This window comes from Jaculus jaculus, chromosome 7 (genome assembly GCF_020740685.1).
Source record: "Jaculus jaculus isolate mJacJac1 chromosome 7, mJacJac1.mat.Y.cur, whole genome shotgun sequence".
NCBI lineage: Eukaryota > Metazoa > Chordata > Mammalia > Rodentia > Dipodidae > Jaculus > Jaculus jaculus.
In genome coordinates, this window is record NC_059108.1 from 7,554,711 (window position 1) to 7,577,083 (window position 22,373).

General features: G+C 50.5%; 1 protein-coding gene across 1 annotated transcript; it reads right to left on the minus strand.

Annotated features, from left to right (window-relative positions):
• Positions 1-5,916: 5,916 nt before the first annotated feature.
• On the minus strand, positions 5,917-13,227 carry Pop4 (POP4 homolog, ribonuclease P/MRP subunit). Its single transcript, XM_045155235.1, has 7 exons — positions 13,022-13,227; positions 12,055-12,107; positions 10,394-10,617; positions 9,087-9,164; positions 8,863-8,924; positions 7,275-7,376; positions 5,917-6,349 (listed from the first exon to the last, which is right to left on the minus strand). Exons 1-7 carry the CDS (start codon positions 13,026-13,028, stop codon positions 6,213-6,215), a joined length of 663 nt encoding a protein of 220 aa, XP_045011170.1. The 5' UTR covers positions 13,029-13,227; the 3' UTR covers positions 5,917-6,212.
• Between the last annotated feature and the right edge of the window lie 9,146 nt (positions 13,228-22,373).

Genomic DNA, 22,373 nt, shown 5'->3' on the forward strand with positions numbered 1-22,373 from the left:
GAATTCAAGGAGAGCAAGACTGCCTAGAGCTCCAGAAGCATGGGAAATCGGAGAGGGGCATCCATGTGACTCGCCCACTGGCTAGGAGACTCTGGTGGATGAATCTATGTCCCCAGCAAAGTGGGCCACCAGTGCCAACCTCTCAGGACCACTCCAGTGTTCCCCCTGGAGTGCGGCCATGGAAGGGAAACTGGACAGCGCCTGGTCCCATGTTTGGAAGGTGGTGCAGAAGAGAGAGAGAAAAAAAAAAGAAAGAAAGATCACCAGGGCCTCCTACCACTGCAACTGCATCCCCTTGTACAACTGGCTAACATGGGCCCTCGGGAATCAAACCTGGGTCCTTTGGCTTTGCAGGCAAATGCCTTAACCCCTAAGCCATCCCGCCAGCCCAATAATAAAATCTTAAAAATAAACAAAGAAAACACTCGACATCATGCTGTCAATCAGGGCTGCAGAGGAACAGTTTATCATTCCTCCGCACGTGTCTGGAGTTTGTTTGCAGTGGCTGGAGGCCCTGGCACACTCATTCTCTCCCTCCCTTCCTCTTTCTTTCTTTCTTTTTTTAATTAATTAATTAATTTATTTGAGAGAGACAGACACAGAGAAAAAGACAGATAGAGGGAGAGAGAGAGAATGGGTGCGCCAGGGCTTCCAGCCTCTGCAAACAAATTCTAGACGCATGCGCCCCCTTGTGCATCTGGCTAATGTGGGACCTGGGGAACCGAGCCTCGAACTGGTGTCCTTAGGCTTCACAGGCAAGCGCTTAACCGCCAAGCCATCTCTCCAGCCCATCCCTTCCTCTTTCTCTGTCAAATAAATAAATAAATAACTATAAAATATTTTTTAAAAAAGATTTTATTATTTATATGAGAGAGAAAGTCAGATAGAGAATGAATGGGCTCACCAAGGCCTCCAGTCACTGCAAACAAACTCCAGATGCATGCTCCACCTTGTGCATCTGGCTTACGTGGGTCCTGGGGAATTGAACCTGGGTCCTTTGGCTTTGCAGGCAAGTGCCTTAACTGCCAACCCATATCTCCAGCCCTGTTGAGTGTTTTAGATGCACCTAGAGTTGGGCATGTGACCACTTATTGAGGAAATGTGGAAAAGAAGTTCAAAGACGGGGCTCAGGGTTCCCCTGTCCTGACATCTAGAAGCCTGGAGGAGGAGGAGGAGGAGGAACCATCAGAGAACTCTGGGAAGCACTGATCTGGGTTGTGGGGGATGTCAGGAGGGCGAGGGGAGAGAAATGGCTACCTATGACGAATATTGATGAGGGAGAGGCCACAAGAGGGAGAGACTTCCTTTGGCTTTGGGAAGATGCATCATTTGAGTGAGGGTTGTTCAGTGGTGCAGTGGAGGCAAAAGCGATGCAGGGGTCTGCAGCCCATCCCATGTTACCCACCACCCCAACCAACTCTACCCTGTCCCAGTTGGCTCCCCGAAGGCTGACCCCTGCTCCTGTATCTGTGATGTAGTGGGAACCTCCTCCAGTTTCCCTCTTTCCACGTTCCACTAGGAGCTCAGCCTGATGGACAGAAAGAGAAAATGCTGCCTGTAGCAGCATATGGGTGTGAGCAGGTCTTTGCTCTGAGCAGTACCTCTGGCTGCAGAGCGTTGACGTCCTTGGGCAAAGCCACACAAGGCACAGAGTGGTCAGCACACAGGGCTTGTCCATGCTGGATTTCCCTTGGGTGGCCCCCCCCCCACGCCTCTGTTGCAGTCCATTTCTGTACCTGTCTACTTAGCAATACTCGTCCTTCACAGCTCATGGAACACCACCGAGAATGTTGTTGCCTCTAATTTTAATTTGTCTAGCACTCTTGTTAATGATGTCTGTTTAAGACACCCATTAAAGACCCACGAGGTTAATTAAATGGACAATTCCAATACAGTTCTATTAGAACACCCTCTATTAAATTAATATCATAGGCATTTAACAGATGTCTTAATGAGGCATTATAGCTAAGAAATGCAAACTAAATTAACACTAAAGCCACTGTCCAGAAAGAAACTCTTTACTGTAATTTATGGCTTTTTTTTTTTTGAGTAATATTCATGTTTACTCTTCAGAACTGGAGAGAGCGGACATTTGATGATCTTTTCAGCATCCAGAAAATGTTGGCCGAGTCCCAAATCCCACTCCAGACATCAGTGTTGGGAGAGCTTTCCGTTGCCATCTGGGATGCTCAGCCCTCAAATGTTGGCGAGATCAGGAAGCAGCTGGGGTCTTACACACAGCTGTCGGGGACCTGCTTCTGGGGTGTGACTCCATAGGGCTGAGGTGAGCCCAGTGTCTGGCTGCTGGTCCTGAGACAGGAAGCTACAGGGTCCCATCCTAGCAAGCCTCCTTCTGGTCAAGTGGCCCCATCTGACAGGTGGTGATTTGAAAACACCAAAAGACTTCAGGTGTTCGTGAGCCTCTCAGCAGTATTCACTCGTGAATTTAGGATTAAAATGTTTGCAGAACCTCTTGCCATCTCCCTCTCCCAGCAGTGAGTTGGCATTCCCTTTGGGTTTTAGACTAATAGTCATGTGCCCCCTTCTCACCTCGCCTCCTGCTTGGCTGGTGTGGTGGTTTGATTCAGGTGTCTCCCATACACTCAGGTGTACTGAATGCTAGGTTCCCAGCTGATGGAGATTTGGGAATTAATGCCTCCTGGAGGCAGTGTATTGTTGGGGGCGGGGTTATGGGTGTTCTAGCCAGTTTCCCCATGCCAGTGTTTGGCACACTCTCCTGTTGCTATTGTCCACCTTATGTAGATGTCCACCCTCTGCTCATGCCATCGTTTTCCCCCGCCACCATGGAGCTTCCCCTTGAGCCTATAAGCCAAAATAAACCTCTTTTTCCCAGAAGCTGCTCTTGGTTGGGTGATTTCTACCAGCAATGTGAACCAGACTACAACAGTAAAGTGGTACGGAGAGTGGGATTGCTGCTACACACCTATGTGGCTTTGACCTTTTGGAGCTGATTTTCAAGAGGAATGTAGAAGGAGTTGAAACCTTGGTCTACGAGATGCCTTGTAGTGCTATAAGTATAGCTCAATGGACTATTCTGGCCAGAGTTGAAAGACCTGAATGCAGTAAGAACTGTGAACTGTGAAATTTGGCTTATGAGGATGAGAAAGAGCTTTGCTTGGACTGGGATAGCAGTTTGTGTGAGGCTTGCTATTATGCCTGTCCTGAGAAGTTGTGCAGGGTTGCTTTGCATAGAAATGAGCTGGTGTGAGCAGAGGGATATGGCACCGAAAGAAAAATCTTTGGGTGAACTACTGTCCTTTCAACTGCAATTGAGAGATTACAACCTTTGAGATTGGTCCAGCTGACCTGTACTGGGGCAACAGGAAGAATGTAGACTCTTTTGAAGGGGCCTGAGTGCTCAAGGAGTGTCCTGTTCTTCAAAGTCTGCATTATTCTCCCCTGGATTAATAAGTTGGCACCCTACCTGGTATTGTGGAGTATAAGAAATGCTGGAAAGAGAGTCATTGAGTTTGCAACGTGATGTTGTGTTTTGGAAATGGCCCTGGGCAGTGTGAAGCAGGTTTGCTGGATGCCTCCATGGAGACCCCATGGAGCCATGAGGATAAACCGTGGGTTGCAGTGGAGACTCAGTGGAGATGCCAGGACCACGAGATGGCTGCTAAGGAGCTGCTGGCCCTGATGAAGTTTTCCAGGACTGTGAGTAGCCTAGTTGGAGGGGTGGAATTGGAATGCCAGAGGCTTGTTGCTGGTTAGAATTGGTAGACTTGGAAATTTGTCACTGGCTAGAGTTGTTGGACTTGGAGCTACAGAGTTTGGTGTTTGCCCTGTTTAAATTTTGTATTGTTTGAATATTTCTTTGCTATGCTCAATGTCATCTTTTGCAGTGTGAATGTTTATTCTGTGCCATTATGGTTTTTTTAAGGTTATTTTTTAAAATTTTTATTTATTTATTTATTTATTTGAGAGTGACAGACACAGAGAGAAAGACAGGTAGAGGGAGAGAGAGAGAATGGGCGCGCCAGGGCTTCCAGCCTCTGCAAACAAACTCCAGACGCGTGCGCCCCCTTGTGCATCTGGCTAACGTGGGACCTGGGGAATCGAGCCTCGAACCGGGGTCCTTAGGCTTCATAGGCAAGCGCTTAACCGCTACGCCATCTCTCCAGCCCTAAGGTTATTTTTTGATATTATGACTCATTTAAAAGATCTTGGACTATGGGTATGCATGAACATCATTGGAATTGGTAAAAACCCATCATGGGACTTTTAAAGTTAGATGAATGCATTGTATTTTACATCATGTATGGTTATCAGTGTATGGGGGCTAGGGGCGGAATGTGGTGGTTTGATTCAGGTGTCCCCCATAAACTTAGGTGTTCTGAATGCTAGGTTCCCAGTTGATGGAGGTTTGGGAATTAATGCCTCCTGGAGGGAGTGTATTGTTGGGGGCGGGCTTATGGGTGTTATAGCCGGTTTCCCCATGCCAGTGTTTGGGACACTCTCCTGTTGCTATTGTCCACCTTATGTTGGCCAGGGGGTGGTGTCCACCCTCGGTTCATGCCATCATTTTCCCCTACCATCATGGAGCTTCCCCTCGAGCCTACAAGTCAAAATAAACCTCTTTTCTCCAGAAGTTGCTCTTGGTTGGGTAATTTCTACCTGCTAGCAATGCGAACCTGACCACAACAGTTGGGAACCCAGTGAGGAGACCCTCACAAGCGGTCCTCTGACGGCCCGCACCGGGGCTTCGGGCCTGCTCACTGGCAGAAGAGCAGTAGGTCTCCTGGCCCTGGAGCCTGAGAGTCCTTTCCTGAGGTGTCAACGCTTAACGCATGGGGTTCTCTGACACTTTCCCAGGGCCCCAAGTGTCAGTAATGTGCACGCACAAGTGTGCACTGCCCAGTGTACACACTGCACAGCTGGCTGTTGCATGTGGACTGTGCAGCAAAGGCCTCAGCGCTACCGGAGCTCTGGACACAGGAGACTGCCGAGCATACTGCTGTCCATGAGGCCCGAGCCAGTTGGTGGGGACTTGGCTAGCCTTGGTCCATGCAGGGGCTGGTGCAGCATCAACACGACTGGTTCCTAGGTTGGTGAGGACCTTGGTGCCCCTGGGAGGGCCAAGGAGACACCAGAGCGTCCCAGACACAGGTACACACAGCTGGGCTTTCATGGCAGGTGAGCACTGCACCCAATCTCCCCTGGAGGAGGGAGAAGTTGCAGGTCAGCCAAGGGAAACTTCAGTCTGCACCAAGTGAAAACGACTCCACGTGACAACTGGCACTAGCCACTTTTATTTTCACGATGCTGGACGCCTTTTATACTGCAGAGGAGTGGGCACGAGGAAGTAAGGCTGGTAGAGCGGCCACCACTCTACACTGAAGACAGTGGCCCTGTGGGAGGCCAGGGAGTGAGGAGCACACACATACTTTCCTGTGCAGCTCTCCTGCCAAGAGCACTTCACTGGAGCCGGAGCCCAGCTCCTCTCCTGGCCAAGGCCTTGGCAAGATCGCTTTCAGACTGAGCCCCCCGTGGCTACAGGAAATGGCCGCTGTGGGGTGTGCTGCCTGGCCTCCCGTCAGTGGAAAGCTGTCTCTCAGCAGCTCTGCGCCGGGGCTTTGGCTGTCCTGGTGGGTTAGACCACGGCGAGGGGTGGGTGTCCCACCTCTGCAGCCACAGACAGAGCTGGCATTCAATCTCACTGTGGCTGCAGAAGTGAAGGAGCCCTGGCCTCGCAGCAAGCTTGCTACTCCTCAGCTGCCTGAAAGCAGCACAGCACCGTGCAGTTAGCTCAGAGCTTGGAGCAGGCACCACAGTCACAAGCAGGACCGCCCCCCACTCCTAGCCCCAACTGTGAAAGTTGTGTGGGAGACACAAGTAAGTGACCGTCCTCCCCTCCCAACCTGGCCAACCTATGGTTCTTTTATTTGATCTTGATGATGTCTATAAAGACTTTATTGTAACATGGGCAATGGATTCATCACAGACCATTGAGAAAACACAGGGCAGTGTGAAAAGACAGTGCACACTGGTCCTGGCTGTCTCACTGAGCAGGTTCGTCAAGCTGTGAGCTCTCTTTCATTCTTCCCCAGGCACAGCGCCTGGATTAAGGCCACTCAGGCTCGGGTGCTGTTCCTCAGGCCTGCCTGGCTGGAGGTCTGCACCGCCGTCAGCATGGTGGGGGGCGGGGCGCTCGCCGGCCCCAGAAGCAGCTTCAGGCAACCGGGGATTATTCACAGGTCGATTGTTCCCTTTGCCTTGAACTTCTTGGCAGAACGCTCACTTGCCCTAAGCTGGAATTTGCTTCCATAAATGTAGGAAATGAAATCATCAATTTCTACAGTGAACACACAATTTAGTTTGGGGATAACTGGAAAATAAAAAGGAAAGAAAGAAAATGGATGAGAAGAACACTTGCAGTAAATTCACTTTATATTGACTGTTAGAGGGAAAAAAAAGTACTTAAAAAACAAGCCATGCTGGGAGTTGTCTCACTGGTTAAGGGCGCTGGCACCCATGTAAAGCCAGATGCCCACAGTGGCACATGCATCTGTGCCCACGTGCTCTCCCCTCCCAAATACACAAAAATAATAAAAACATAAGCTAGTAATTATGAGCTCCCCAGAAGAAAGCTGACTCATTGTAAACACACTGGAGCGTATAATCTTCAACATGGAGACAACTGTGCTCCCTAAACAAGAGGCCCCCAGACCACTGCGCCCGGTGTTCCAGCAGCTCCCGGCCTCGTGCTCAGTGGGGGACTGCCACACCATGCTCCCAGGTACACATGCAAGCACAGGGAGACGGAAAAGAGGCCACAAGAAAAACGAAGCTCCCAAACTCAAGGAGACGCTAAGGGGCAGCTCCGGGCAGAGTGCACGCTGAGCACACGGGCCGCGTTCCGTGCCTGGCACCAGTCAGCGGACACAGCGGTATCTGCTGTCTGAATCCTGGATTTGTGGGTAAGGTGGGAAGTGGGTGCCCTGGAAGGCCCAGAGTGCCTGCTGGAGCCCAACGGTCTCCACCAAGAGTGGACTTCTCACACTGTAGGCGCAGGCTCCAGACAGCCCTGGGCCTGAGGCACAGACAAGAGGCTCTCGTGTCCCATCTCAGGCCAGGCTGAGCTTACAGACGCCTCCTGGGAGAGCCATAGGGGCAACGACCCCTTCAGGCTGGGATGCAGTGAGTGTCTGCACCTGCCTGACTCCACAGGCCAAGTGGGACCTGAAGCTCAAAGAAAGGGACATGGTGGCCACAGATGCACATCCCACAGTCCCCAGAGACGCACTGCATACCTTTTAGGCGGTCTTCTTTGGTGATGATCTTGAAGACATGCTTGGTCTCTTGCAGAAGGATGCCTGTGACCCCCACATAGGAGGGGCACTTGGATTTTGTGACTGCAAAGGAGAAAGGCGGGGTGGGGGAGGGTCAGGCCTAGGTGGTGCTGGCAGTCACAGCCAGCCAGGCCTCCAGGGCTGGAAGCCTTGTCCCACTTTCTAAGTTATCAGAGGAGCAAAGTATCCAGATGACAGAGGCTTTGGCAGTGAGCAAGCGTGCAAGAGGTCTGGCTTCCCAACCCTTGTCCTGTGCTGGGCCCTGCAGCCTCTGGGCTGTTCTTAGTAAGTGTCCTTTGAAGGGCCTGCGGCCACTGGGATGTTGGACTCAGAAGGCAAGCGGTCACACAGGTCACACACAGAGCCACCAAGGCCCACATGATTACTGACAGAACAATGCCACAGCAGGGTGTCTGCCATGCTCTCCTGGATTCCCGAATGCTGCCTGGACAAGTGGAGCAGACAGCAAGGAGAGAAAGAGAGAGGAGGGAGGGAGGGAAAGAGAATGTGTGTGTGTCTGAGGCCGCCCCCCTGGGGTCAGTGCTCACTGAACGAGACGCCTGGAGCCTGCTCCCAGAGCGGACGCTCTAACCAGGGATGGTGTGCAGCGGACCTCAGGCGCTTCAACTTCCTGACAGCAATGAGTGGTACAAAGGCGGAGGACAGAACACTGAGGGAAGGAGCAACTCCAGTGATGGCAGAGCCTCAGGGAAGGGACATCAGGGAAGGACCTGAGTCACAGCAGGAGTCAGAACATGACCTTACAGGGGGGCCTCCTGGCTGAGTGCAGGAGCACAAGGCTCCCTGGTGTGGGAAACACAGAGAGGCCAGTGCAATGCGGCCTGCTGTCCAGGGAGCGAAAACATGAACAGGAAAGTGCCAGAATGTGAAACACAGGGAACGACACATTCCGATGGATGTCATCAAGTCTTCCTCCTGGCTGCCTGATGGAGGTGGGGATGGGGGCTGGGAACTGGTGAGGCTGCTTCTACAGCAGCCCAGGGTACCTGGCAGAGGGTGAGATTTGGAAACTAGGTGTGCTAATGGACTGGAGGTGGGGGACTAGTAAAGAAGAAACAGACCATCTGCCTAGGCTGTAGGCCTGAACACCCAGGACAGAGAGGAACCACTACCTGAGGTGGACACACCAGGTCAGGGAGACTGACTTGTTGGGGACCAAGAGCTCAGTGCGTGACATGAAAGTCTAAGGCCCAGTGGGTGAGTGAGTGTGGCGATCAGGGAGAAGATCTGCACTGGGGCTGGCACCTCGGGAGCTGTTGGCTGCGGCAAACATGGGGCTTGCGGAGAGGGACTCTGTGCTCAAGATCCCACCTGGGCTGAGTGCCCACGGCGTGTCTGTGGGTGGCATGGAGAAACCACACAGTTTCTACATCTAACAAGGGTCCAGCAGGTGTCAGGCCACAACTCTGACCTCAGTGCTGGTGACCTGGAGACACCTCAGGGACACCAAGTGGCAGGGAACATGTTAAGTCCTGCAAGCCATGTAGTGACAGAGTACTGAGACAACCAGGGGCCTTATAGAAATGACCTGAAATGACAGCTCCATGAAGATCCGCCTTGAGCAGCTTGGCTTGAATCATCTGTGGCTGCCTATGAGGAGAAGAGAGCCCCTGATGTACTCCTAGTAGTTTGCAGTGAGGCAAACAGGATCACCAGTGCTCCCTCCCCACCTGCTGGTTTCTGAGGCTGCCTTCACAGTGCTTCCAAGACTTGGGAGCTGTCCACAAGGCAGGCTTCAGAAATAAAACTCACGTGTCTGGCTTGAGCCCATTGCACAGGTCGCGGATGTACTGCTTCCAAAGTTCATGCAGAGGGAGAAAGAGACTGTATCTGTTATAAATCAGAAAGAAGTGGAAAGTTAGGTAACACGAACTTGCAGCACAGAGCTGGCTGCGTACTAAGAACGAAGACTTAGGAACACTAGGGACTGAGTATAAAGCCTAGTTACCCTGCTGACGGCCTAAGATCAGTACCTTCCCCTCTTAGACCTCCATTTCCTCACTGGTAGAACTTTCTCAGGGAAAGGAAGGGCCGGCCCTTCTCTTCCCTGTCTCCTTCCTGCAGACCAGATGCAGCCCCAGCAGCAGCGCTCCAGCTCATCTGCGTGAGGAGCACATGTGGTGGTGGTACAGGCCTGGGCCCAGGGGCTGTGGGACCATCTGCCTCAGCAACCAGGCACCGTTTCCCTGCGCTTCTTTTCACGGGAGACACGAGCTTCAGTTTGTGGGGTCACTGACACTGTGAGGGTTTCTATTACAGGACACTGAACACAGTGAGCCCTCAGGAAGTGTGGTGTCAGGTAGGTGCTCATGTAGGGTCAAAGGCCTGTTAGGGAGGAGAGGTGAGGAGAAGGAAATAGCGAGGAGACCAGAGGCTTTGCCCTGGGGCTGTGCTCTTCTCTCTCGTCTTGTGTGGACTACACTCAAAGTCATGGGCTAGTGAACCAAGAAGTTCAAATGCTCAAATCTAAAATAGGCTTTACCACCCAGCACCCCAGCGAAGCAGGCTTGGGGAGGCAAAAGCTTTTTTTCTCAAGCCCAGTCCACTCCCGAGAGCAGCCATGGGCAAAGTGACATGTTTCCTGGATGTGGAAGGCAATCTGGCCGCAGGTCTCTAATCCTAAGCATATTAATAGTATCACGACATGGGCCCAGTGACCAGGGAGAGATGGGCGTCAGCTGGAGGAGATGGTGAAATGCTCCTCTCAGAAACGCCTCAACGGTGTGGGCAGCATTTCTCCCTGACAATAGCCCCCCATAGGGTGGTTCTGTCTGGTGATGATAAAAGCTATATAGAGACACAGTAAGGAATATCAGTTCCTCTTTTCTAAGACGTCAAGAGATAAACAGCCTGTTGCCATGGGCAACAGACTTACTCATGGCTGAGGTTGTATTAGTGAGGCTAGCACAGGCGCTAAATGATGAGAGTCCTCACCCTCACCATGCTGCGCTATCAAAAGCCAAGGCCAGACAGAACTGGAAAGGGAATGCTGCTCCCTGGTGGCAGATGCTGGAACAGATGAGGCCATGGTGGTAGGACGGTGGGAAAGAGGGGCATACCTCTGTTGCTCTGGCTTAATGTCAAAGAGCCGCAGGTCTCTCCTCTCCCTGGCAGAGAGGCCTCTGGACTTCTTCCTCTTTTCCTTCCGCTTCCGGCGAGTGAAGTACTCCAGGATGACAGCCTTGCGCTGCAGCTGGTCCTCACAGGCCTGCTGACTCAGGCGGGGCAGACTCCTCTTCAGGAAGGCCCGCACGAAGGCCTCAGCCCGCTGCGGCCCGCGGTGCTGCACGGAGACATGGCGCCGCGGCTCGGTGCTCGGTCCCAGACGCGAGAGCCACAGGCCCTCCCACCCCCACTCCTGAGAGCCACTGCTAGCGCAGGCTCACCTGTCTCCCCACCCAGGCTCACAAGTCTCTCATCTCCCACGTTGTTTGCTGTCCCTCACGGACAAGATGTACAAGTCACATCCACATCCTAACTGAACAAGGTCACATGTAACAGCTATGGCAAACACTGACTTCCTGTCCTGCCTCTGAGGACAAAACCCAGAAATACCCCTTTTTACCTGGAAGACTTCTCTCATTCTTGGTAGGCAGGAAGCTTGAGAAATGCATAACAAAGCTTCTTAATCATGACCAAGTGGAAGCCGGCTGTGACTATGGGCAGACAAGCCACTGCACCGCAGGGAAAACTCTCAGACCAGCTGCCCTGGGAGCCCAGGCCTTGGAGGAGGCTTTCTGACACTGAGCTCAAATCAGTCCTCCACCCTTTGGGTTTCAGCCCCATGGACAGTGCACAACTGCTCTCTGGGAGGCCTGTTCTCACACTGTTTAGACACAGAAAAGACTCACAGAAAGTGTGAGTCGCATTTTGGGAGCTCCAACTGACAGCAGCGTCACGTGACCACGTACAACCGCGGGCTTTTAGGAGGACTGGGCAACACTATTTCACAATTGTGCTGGTGCCGACAAAACTCAAGTGGCGCTGCCTCCGAAGCTGCAGTTGAGCCTACCCCTCCCTCAGTGGGTGGCGGGGGCTTCGGGCCTCATCTGCAGGCTTGCAGTGCTCGGCAAGGACGTCCTGGCTCTGGGTTGGGGCATCTGTGGGGCCTTTTTGACACCAGACAAAAGCACTGAGGCTGACTGCAAGCTTTAGGCTAATGCGTCTGTAGTGACTGATGCCTCCTTCCGCGATACAAAGCAAAGGGTGGAAGACATCTTAGGTGGAGCGGCAGGGACAGTTTCAACTTGAACACCTTGGTGCTAACGAAGAATGAATTTGTCATCATCATCAACACCATACCATCTGATTCTTTCTTTAAGCAGACATGTAGACTGTCTTTTATACCAACACAAAATGAAGTGTTTCCTAGTCTTTCAAAACCTTGACTTGAAGGATGTGCTTTCATTATGGGCACAGTGATGCTTCTGTCCAACTAAAGACCCACTGCAGCCCCACATGCAATCTGTGACTTGTGTTAGGAGATGGGATGAGCCCTGAATAGGGCACGGAGACCAGGTCAGAACGACTCAGGCAAGCATGGGCTGCTGCCACCCACATAACAGGTGAGGACAGCAGCACAGCACTCTGAGATGCCCGCTGGAAAGATGACAAGTGCAACATGGGAAAGGACAGGTAAACCAGTCCTGAGGTGATGAAGCCACCAAGCCACCTTTGCCATGACCCTGGCTGCTCCCAGACCTCCTGCCAAGGACGGTACCTGTACATCGTGCTCTTTGGCCTCTTTCTGTGAGAAGGCGTGGTAGATCACTCCTGGGAGATTAAAGGAAGACAAAGGAGGGACGATCATTCCTGTACGGTAGGAGGGTAATGCCCAGGGCTTTTCTAACCAGGACAACTATACTTGGAGGTAGAAGAAGCTTTCTTGGAGACTTCTTTTATAGCACTCGGCATTGCTGGACATTGACACAGGGTGTTATGCATACCACGAGAGTGCTATGTGGAGCTACATGGATCACGCTCGGCCCTCTTGATGCTTTTTAATAAAACATTTTATTTATTTACTTATTTGTCAGAGAAAGAGAGAGAATGGGTGTGCCAGGGCCTCCAGCCACTGCAAAGAAACTCCAGACTCATGCGCCCCCTTGTGCATCTGGCTAACGTGGGTCCTGGGGAATTGAACCTGGGTACTTTGGCTTTGCAGGGAAATGCCTTAACCGCTAAGCCATCTCTCCAGTCCTCATTCTGATTTGAAAGCAATTCTTTACAGTAGCCATTGCACACAAGAAAGCTGAAGCTCAGACACATTAGATCTGTGACAAGCAAGGCAGGACGTGGCAAGGGTGGAAATGAGCAGGCCGGGGAATCTATGTTCAGTACGTGTACACCGTCCATCGCTGCCTGAGCGCTAGCTTCGCCCCGCCGGCCCAGCTCCGCTCACATCCTAAAGCCTGGGGTTTGCGATACCATACTCCTCCGCAGCCTTTCACAAGACCAAAGGGCGGAGGGCCGCAGTCACGCAGGCAGGCAGAAGGCGGGCCTCGGGGCCGCCTCCTTCGGCACCCCGGGCTTCGGCTTCCTTTACGCGAGGTGGGACAATTCCCTAGCAGCCCCTCCGGGTGCGGCAGCGGCAGGAAGTCCTAACTCTCTCTCCCCGCCAGCCTCCAGACCCGCACCTTTCAGGGTCTCCAGGCCGCCCCAATTCCAGGGCCCTCAACCCCCTTTACCCTTCATCGTCGGGCCGCTTCCGGCGCGCTCTGATGACGTCTCCCCTGCGGCCGCGCAACCGCCTTCTTCGCTTTGTTCAGCAGCTGTCAGGCGCCGGGAGGCCCTCTTCTGAATTTCTCGCGGGAAAGCTCCTTTTGTTCAACAGACCGAAACAGGACACGAGGAACTCGATCCTGCCGCCGGCTGGCGCCCCGCGTCGCCGCTAGTGACGTCAGAGGCGCGCGCCGGCCTCGGGCCGCGCATGCGCCCTGCTGCCAGTTAGCCCCGCCCCCCGGAAGCGCGCGCTGGTGCAGAGCGCGGCCGTGGCTGTGCGTCTCCGTTACTTTGCGTCACTTCGTTGGGTCACGGTCCGTGGGGTGTAGCGAGGCGGGCCCGCGCGGGAGGCTGGGACCCGGCGGGTCAGAAGGGGGACGGGGAGAGTCGCGGTGGCGGCGGTGCTGGGGCCCTGCGTAGTCTGAAACTCGTTATGTAGCTTATTTTGGCCTTGAACTTGTGGCAATCTTGCCTGGTGAATGCTGGGACAGCAGGAAGGTGCCTCCACGCCTGGTTCAGGGAACGTTCCTGTTACTCGGAATATTAGTGCCTTTTACAAGAAACAAACCAGTGACTGTGATTGATCTCCCCAGGGAAAGGTGCAAGTGTGATAGGCTGGCCTGGCTCAGACCTCTCAGGAGAGTTTTACGTGCTGACCAAACTCTACCCTCTCTACCCTCAATTTGTTCTGAATGCTTGGCCTAGGTTGGGCGCTGGAGGGGGAGAAAAGCAGTATGATCCCTGGACTCTTTGGTGAATGATTTTTTACCTTCTGAATTCTATGCAAACTAAGAAATACTTTTTATTTAAGAAAGAGAGACGGGGGGGGGGTACAGATGGGCACACCAGGGTCTTTAGCCACTGCAGGTGAACTCCAGACACGTGTCACCTTGTGCATCTGGTTTATGTGGGTACCAGGGAATTGAACCTGGGTTCTTTGCTTCGCAGGCAAGTGCCCTAACGGCTAAGCCATCTCTCCAGCCCCCTATGTAAACTTTTACAACATTTATCTATTTATTAAATTTGTTTGCAGTATGTTTATGTGTGCCATGGGGGCATCTTGACACTGCAAATGAAGCCAGGCACTAGCGCCACTTTTTATGCCTGGCTTGTGCTTTGTAGGTTTGGTTTATGTGGGCAGCTTTGGAATTGAACCTAGTCAGGCAGGCTTTGACAGCAAGGGTCTTCCTTCAGCTGCTGAGCAGTGTTTCCAGCAGCCTTCAAACGACTTTTAAAGAGGGGTAAAGCAGTCTTAGAGAAACTTGGATTCTACATATCCTAATCTGAGAAACAGTCTTTAAATGTTTCTTTGGGTGACTTCTGTGTGCCATTAAATATGAAAGTTCAGTGGTGGTAAGAGAATAAGGGGTAGGGAGAGGAGGAAAAGGAGGAGGAAGAGAGGTGGGGGGAGGGAGAGAGAGCATGGGAGCAGAGAAAACACAGTGGCTTATCCAGTGAGCTTGAACACATCTATTTTATGTGTAGGCCTCCATCAGTGCAGAGCAGTGTGAAGACCAAACTGCTGCATTTGCAAAGGCCTTTACTAGTTAGGACTTTCCAGGTGCCTTTGGAGACTGATACCATACAAACTACTCAATGCAAACTTAATTTTTTTAAAAATTATTTTCAGTTGAAAACTGCATATATTTATAATGTACAACATGGTATTTTGAAGTGTATGCACTAATGGACTGGCTAAATCAAGCTAATTCTCACCAGTGGCCTCTTATAATTATTTGCATCTGTAGTAGGAACATTTAAAAATTCAGAGGTTTTTCAAGTATACAATATGTTGCTATAGTTAACATGTTGCACAATAGGTTATCTGACAATGTGAAGTGTGTGTTGCTGAGGAGTGAATCAAGGGCCTTTCCAGTGAGCTAAGCTTCTCCCCAACTAGGAACTTAGCACAAGACAACAGCAGGCTAGGGGCATAGTTCATTAGCAGGTAGAAGGCTTGCTTGGCTAGTATGTATGAGGCCCTGAATTTGATCCCCAGTACTGCAAAAGGGGGTGAGGGACATACTTGGGCTGCAAGGACACTGAAAAATCCTGCTGGAGCTGAGCTGAAAACCTTCTCCATGTAGACCAGCTGACAGAAATCTGGAAAAAGCAACACTGAATGCAGTTCAACAGGAGAGAGAGAACTCACCAGTGAAGATACTCAACAGTGGACACTGCAAGCCTTAAATTTGGCCAGCCAGGCCAAATGAGCCAACATGTGCAATAGTGGCACGTCTGTTATGGGGGAAACCAACTGCCCTCCAATTTGACTGAAGGCCTGCTCCATGTGAGGGAATACGTCCCTGATACTGAAAATCTACAACAGGGTTAGTCATGAGCCCTAGGGGTGTAACATCTGCTGCTGCCTGGCTAAATGTATATACTATGCTCACCAAACTGCCCAGTAAGCACTTCTCTTAATGTCCATACACATATATTAATGCTACTCTCACTTTTGGTTAGAGAATCTTCTCTTTTCAGATGGCAGTGACCTTCGGATGAGTTAGAAGGCACCATGGTGCTGAGAAGAAGTGACAAAGGAGTGCTCGGCACTGTAATATCTCTATCACACCTTCCAAGGCTCAGGGTCCATTGTGGAAGAGGTGGCAGAAAGAATGTAAGAGCCAAAGTAAGGCTGGGACTCCTTACAACGTGCTCCTCCAGACACAAAATGGCCTGGATATCCATGACCCCACAGTGCCTGACACCACCTACACAAGTCCATCCTAATAGGAGGAAAAGATGATGACACCGAAATAAAAGAGAGACTGATTGAGAGGGGGAGGGGATATGATGGAGTAAAATTTCAAAGGGGAAAGTGGGGGGAGGGAGGGACTTACCATGGGATATTGTTTACAATTATGGAAGTTGTTAATAAAAATTATTTTAAAAAAGGGATGGGGTGAAACAACAGAAAATAGAGGCACCATCTTCTGGGCTGTAGATACACGATGCAACTCAGCACAACTTATGTGACTATGGAGGGTGACAGCCATGTTTGGGACTTTCTTTTTGGGGCTGAGTGTCTCAAGGAACCCATCTTAAATAGCCATGGCAGCTCGACGTACCTACTAGACTTCAGTTCGCCGCTTTCAGTACAGTGGTGGGTATTGCAGGATCACAGTTTTCCTATTACCTGCTCATAAAATCTTTTTGTTAAAAAAGAACATCTTTATTGTCCTCAGGAAATGTTTGTATGATGACATAACCAGTTAGAATGTAATTTTTGTTTATAATCACAAAAATTGGAGACTATGTAACAATAATAGAATAAGCAAATAAAATATGTGCTGATTTCTGTGGTAGTTAGGATGTATTCCATAGGTAAAGTAGTGCATGCCTGAATCCCAGAGCTCAGGAGCATGAGGCAGGAGGATTGAGAGTTTGAGGCCAGCTGGGTGAAATAATGAGACCCTGTCTTCAAAAGCAAACAGGAGCCGGGCGCGGTGGCGCATGCCTTTAATCCCAGCACTCTGGAAGGCAGGAAGGAGGATCTCTGAAAGTTCAAGACCACCCTGAGACTCCATAGTGAATTCCAGGTCAGCCTGAGCTAGAGTGAGACCCTACCTTGAACCACCCACCCCCCCCAAAATCTAAACAAACAAACACACACTAGCCCAGGCTGACCTGGAATTCACTATGGAGTCTCAGGGTGGCCTCGAACTCACGGTGATCCTTCTACCTATGCCTTCTGAGTGCTGGGATTAAAGGCGTGCGCCACTTTTAATGCAGGATCTCTACAAGATTGAGCATCGGTTATGAAGTATGTATGTATGAGAGTGTGTATGTATAAGTATGTATGGATGAAAACCAGGGCAAGCCATGTGTGGCTTACTTTCTTTTTGCTGTGAAAGAACCCCTGACAGAAGCGTCCTGTGGCTTCAGAGAGCTGCATTGTGTCACAGTGGGAAGGCTTGTGGAGAGGCTGTGAAGGCAGCAGAAGTGTGTGGCAGTGGCTGTTCACATGGTGGCTGGCTGGGAAGTGGAGAGAAGCCAGAGCTAGGAACTGGACTGTAGCTATCAAAGCGCCCCCCCCCAACAGTGACCTACTTCCATCATGGAGGTCACACTTCCTAATGGTTCCACAGTCTCCACAAATAGCCAGGGAATAAGTGCTCAAAATGTGAGCCTGTCAGAGACATTTCAGACCCATACTAAAGTGCAGTTCCTGCATAAATGCAACCTCCATTTGTCCAATGATCTTTCATGATGCAGGAATTCCTTTTGTGAGACCATTTCTTCTACTCTTGGGTTAAAGAGCAGTCTTGTAGCAGTCCCTGCTACTACACTAAGAAAACTAGTTATCGGAAGGAAATTTCTCCAGCCGAGCGTGTCTTTGAGATGCAAGGTTACAAACTCCCTGCCCTGCTTGACACTTGATCCCAACGCTGCCCCAGCATAGAGGACTGATAACGGGAACGGGGGCGTTGTGTGTACAGGAGAACCTGGACACAGTGACTCCAGCAACCAGGACCTCCTTAGATTTAAAAAGTGTCACCAAGTGGACCTTTCTCCCCTCCCTTCCTCCTTCCCTCCCTTTCTCTCTTCTGTTCTCAAAATGATGCGGATGGGAACCCAGGGGCCTCTCATTGCCCAGGCAAGTGCTCTGCCACGGAGATTCCGCCTGGCTCCACATTGAACATTTCTACTAGGTGAACCCTCTCCCATTGAATAAGTATGAACTTTGGTGACAGTCTGAGCTTAGGAGAGAAACACCGCACTGCTACGGTCAAGAAGTGGCACCATGCTTTAAATCACTTTAAGATAACTTTTGGACTTTGCAGTACTAGAGGCTATGGTTTGTGCCATGAAAGGGATACTAATCAAGTTACTTGTTAAAAAAATTACTTGTGTGTGTAAGGACATACCAATATCTCTTGCCACTGAAAACTCCACACACTGGCTTTATGTGGGTACTGGGCATTGAACCTGGGCCAGTAGGCTTTGCAAGCAAGTGCCTTTAAGTGCTGGGCCATCTGTCCAGTGCCTAATACTAGTTTCTGAAATGCAAGGTCCTCAATCTTTAACCTGCAAAAAGCAACACTCCAGGCTACACTGACCCGACACGTACAGAATACAGGTTCAGAAGATTTGTTCAGTTCTGAAAGTTTCCTGTGGTGGGCGGAGCCCACCGAGGAAAGCTGGGTGTGGGTTATCATGAGGGGTTAAGATGACCCTGACTCTCTTGGGGTGGGGCCTGTGGCAGTTAAACTCTGTTGTCATCTTGCTCAGCTTGGTGGGCAGGTCTGTGAGGGCCTTTCCAGGAAGCATGAACTGAGGAGGAAGTCCTTCCTCCACTGGTGGTGACCACAAATGAAGGAGCTCTGAGACAACATGGGGCGATTTGCATGGCTGCGTGTGCTACTTGCTGGTGTGGGCTTTTGTCCTGGCCGCCCTTGCTACTTGCTTGGGCATGCGTCTCCCATTATGGCGGTTCTTCGTGGACATTGTATCCCACCAGAGTGTCATTGGCCCTCAAATCTGGACTGAAGAACAGTAGCTGTCTGGGAATCCTCCAGGCCTTTAGTGCCAGAAAGGGACTGCTCAGGCACACGGCTTTGTGGACTGAGCAACTACTGGGTTCTTTCACTCTCCAGCCTGCAGGACAGCGACAGCTGCTGTTAGATTGGCCAGCTCCGTAAGCTAGGTCAATAATGCATAGATCGGTTCTGTTCCTTCAGAGAGCCACGAGGAATACAGGGGTCTAAACAATCCTCACTAGACTTGAGTGTCATTTCTGAGGGGCTGGTTAATTTTCAGGGCATTGACTGCAGGTTTCACGGGTATGTGATGGCAATTCACACTTGCCCTCCTCTCTTCTGAGGAGCTCAGCCTTGGAGAAGCAGTCGTTGGCTCTAGGCCTGTATATGAATCTCTGATGGTCCAATGTATAGGAATGTGGGTGGGAGAATGGAACTGAAATAAAATCACTTCAAACTGGAATTGGGCTGGGCTGGAAAGGAAAAGAAAACCACCAAAAACAAAACTAAAGACTGACTGTGGTGCTTGCACCTCAAAGTCCATGTGGAGGGCAGAGATTCACCTCCCCTACATGTCCAAGGTGACCCAAAGCTACTTAAGTCTGGAGCTAGGAACAGTCTGGCCCCTCAGCATGGTTGCCCAGCATAGGAAAAGGCATGGTCTTTCTGAGAGGCAGAGGTATCTTTTAGTTTTCCCTGTATTATCTGTTCCTTAATGTGCAACATGAAGCTTGAAATATGAAAAGCAGTGTAAGTGACACCCGTGGAAGCTGGAAGCTGAGCAACTGTGAACGACCCAGATGTCTGAACTGGCAGACAAGGCCTTTCACACACTAGGAACACATCCAATACTGTGAAGGAACAGGTGTACCCAGTGGGTGAAGAGCAGAGGAATCTAAGAGTCATGGTTAGAGCTGAAGACATTTTATTTTTATTAGTTATGTATATAGTGTGTGTATAGCCATGATGGTACCATCGTGGGCCTTCTCCCTGTCGTCACCCCCTGCATTGTGGGGGTGGCCTTAAGTTATGGGGGAGAGGCAATGTCCCTGTGCATAATGACACAACTTGTGGCTCTAACAGTCTTTCTGCCCCTCTTCTGCGAATTTTCCTGAGCCATGTTGGGTTCATTTTAGGTCTATTCCAGTGACGAGGTCTTGGGAGTCTCTGTGTCTCTGGATATCTGGTTTGGTAGAGCTTGAGTGTTCTCTGTGTCTGTCTCCTTCACCCTTGTGCTGGTACCAGGTTCACCGAGAAAGCAGCACTCTTGCTCATTCCCCCACTAACTCTATGGCTTCAGCTGGTGCTCAGGTGGGGTGTGATGGGCCGAATCTCTCCTCAGTTTCTGGGTCCATCTGAAAAAGAGAAGCAAATTCTCCAATGGAGAGTGAGGCCATTGCAAGGTACATGGATGCCCATTCTTATTTGAGAGGGAATTTAATAGGTGTAGGCCTTCTTGTAGCCCACAATTGGCGGGAGCTTGATATTGGAGAGCGGGTAGAGCTGAGACTTCCTTGTTCTCTGTGATGGCATCTGCATGTGCAGAGTTAATGTTTTCTTCGTCACTTAGAATAAATTCCACATCCCCGGATTGCATAAACACCTGCTTAATTGTCTGATGAAAGTGTGTGTGTGTGTGTGTGTGTGTGTGTGTGTGTGTGCGCACATGTGTATGCACAGAAGTACTGGAATTGAAAGTTGGGGATTGTATATGCTTGGCAGGTACTGTAGTACTGAGCTACTCTTCTGGCCCTCTTTTTATATTTATTTTGAAACAGCATTTCACTAAGTTGCCCAGTCAGTCCTTGAACTTGTGACTCTTTTTGCCTCAGCCTCTCAAGTAGCCAGAATAACAGGCTCATATCACCAGGTCCAGCCTCAGTCACCTTCTCCTAGCCCTGATTTTTTTTTTTTGAGGTAAGTTCTCACTCTAGTCCAGGCTGACCTGGAATTCCCTAAGTAGTCTCAGGGTAGACCTGAACTCATGGCAATCCTAACTCTGCCTCTCCCCGAGTGCTTGGATTAAAGGCATGCACCACCATGCCTGGCTTCCTGATGTCGTTTTTAAGAGTTGAGCTATGGAGGGTGTTGGCTTTGAGAAGGGCTTCTTCACTTAACATCTGAGCTTGGAGTCATTTTTTGCCTTCTCAGCTCTGTTATCAGTCCTTGTAGCTCCTCTCCTCTGCCAGTGTGTGGTTCAGGGAGACCAGTCTTGATTTCACCCATGGTTCTGGTCTGTAGAGCTGTCAGGGCCTGGGCATGATGGGGGGCGGGGGAGCAATGTTCCTGGTGAGCTTGAAGCAGGCCCTTTGGCATATTGAGGACCCCTGGCTATTGTGAGCATATCAATGGAGTCCTGTCATTAGCACATGGCTGACATCTTTGCTTCTGGACACCGATACTGTGAGGGATGGCCTTGCACTCCACCAATCAGTAACTGAAAGCAGGGCTGCAGCTCATGTGGGAGGCGGTTGCATGGAGGAAGAGTGTGAGAGAGCAGTTAAAGCTGACAATCAGAGTATGAAGTTTAGATTATTTGAGAAAGGTCGAGCCTGGTATGAAATCTACTTTCCTACCTAATGAGATTGTTTTTGACACCTGAAAAACAGATGGATCAAATACTAAGTTGGCTATTTGGACTATGATAAGTTACACTGACACTTATTATTTCTTGGTTTACATACCCACCCCTCAACATGTGGTGACAGTGGTGGTCAACCCTTCCATGCTCTGTAGTGCATCGATCACTAGATGGCAGTGTAACATCAGGAATGAAGTCATGGCTTGCGGTTTATTTTCTCCATGGGATTTCTCTCCAAACCGGTCTAAAATCAGGGTTACCACAATCCCAAGGATCACAGACAGTCCTTGTGACTAGAAGCTGGGGATGGTCAGGAGCCAGGTTATTTCTTATTCTTCAGCAATGTAACAATAGATTTTGAGCAATGCCCTTTGAGCAGACCTAGTCAGTGACTTAAACAAGACAGGTTTCAAAGAGGGAGAAATTACGAGACTCTGGGGGAGAGGTGGGAGCGCAGATGATATTCAGAAGTTGACAGCTTGTCGATGAGGTGGGAGAGAGGAGACACCATCCCAGGCAGTCGTGTGCACAAGAGGACTGTGGCTGGTTAACAGACAGGGCTGCTCTGGGGACGGTGAAGTTGTGGTTATTTTTAATAAAGTTGGGCTTTATTACTTTTTTATTTCTTTACTTTAAAAATGTTTATTATTATTAACAACATGCTTCGTACGGATACATCATGTGTTGGTACCCTCTTTTCTCTTGCCCCTGCCCCCATTCTGTTGGGGATGCTCCTCAGTGGGGTTGCAGGTATTCCCCATGGGGTTGTGGTTAGGCATTGTGGGAGGAGTAGTCAGTTATTTCTGGGGGGAGGGAACGCCTCTGGGCATGATGTCTCAACCTGTGGCTCAAACAGTCTTTTTGGAGGTCCCCGTTCGCTGCGCAGTGACGTTGTTGTGACCATGTAAGGACACAGGCACCTTGCAGAGAAAATGGTGGTCACTGAGCAGCGATGCGTGCCATGAGCTCATGACGTTCTTGCGCAAATGTCCTTTCCTGTCACAGGAAGAAATTGAGACAAAGGGAGCCGAAGTTAGCGAAATTGCTACCTATGAAATCATTTTTCCATTTTGATATTGTCCATCTGGTGACATTTATTGGTTACATCTGCTGTGGGAAACACTGGATTGCAATTTTTCCTGCTTGTTACCGCGGGAGACAAATACCGATGAGGGGGCGAGAACAGGGGGGACAGCAGGGACGGCGACTCCCAGGGAAGCGATTCTAAGATGCCGGTCAGAGTGGCAGATGTGC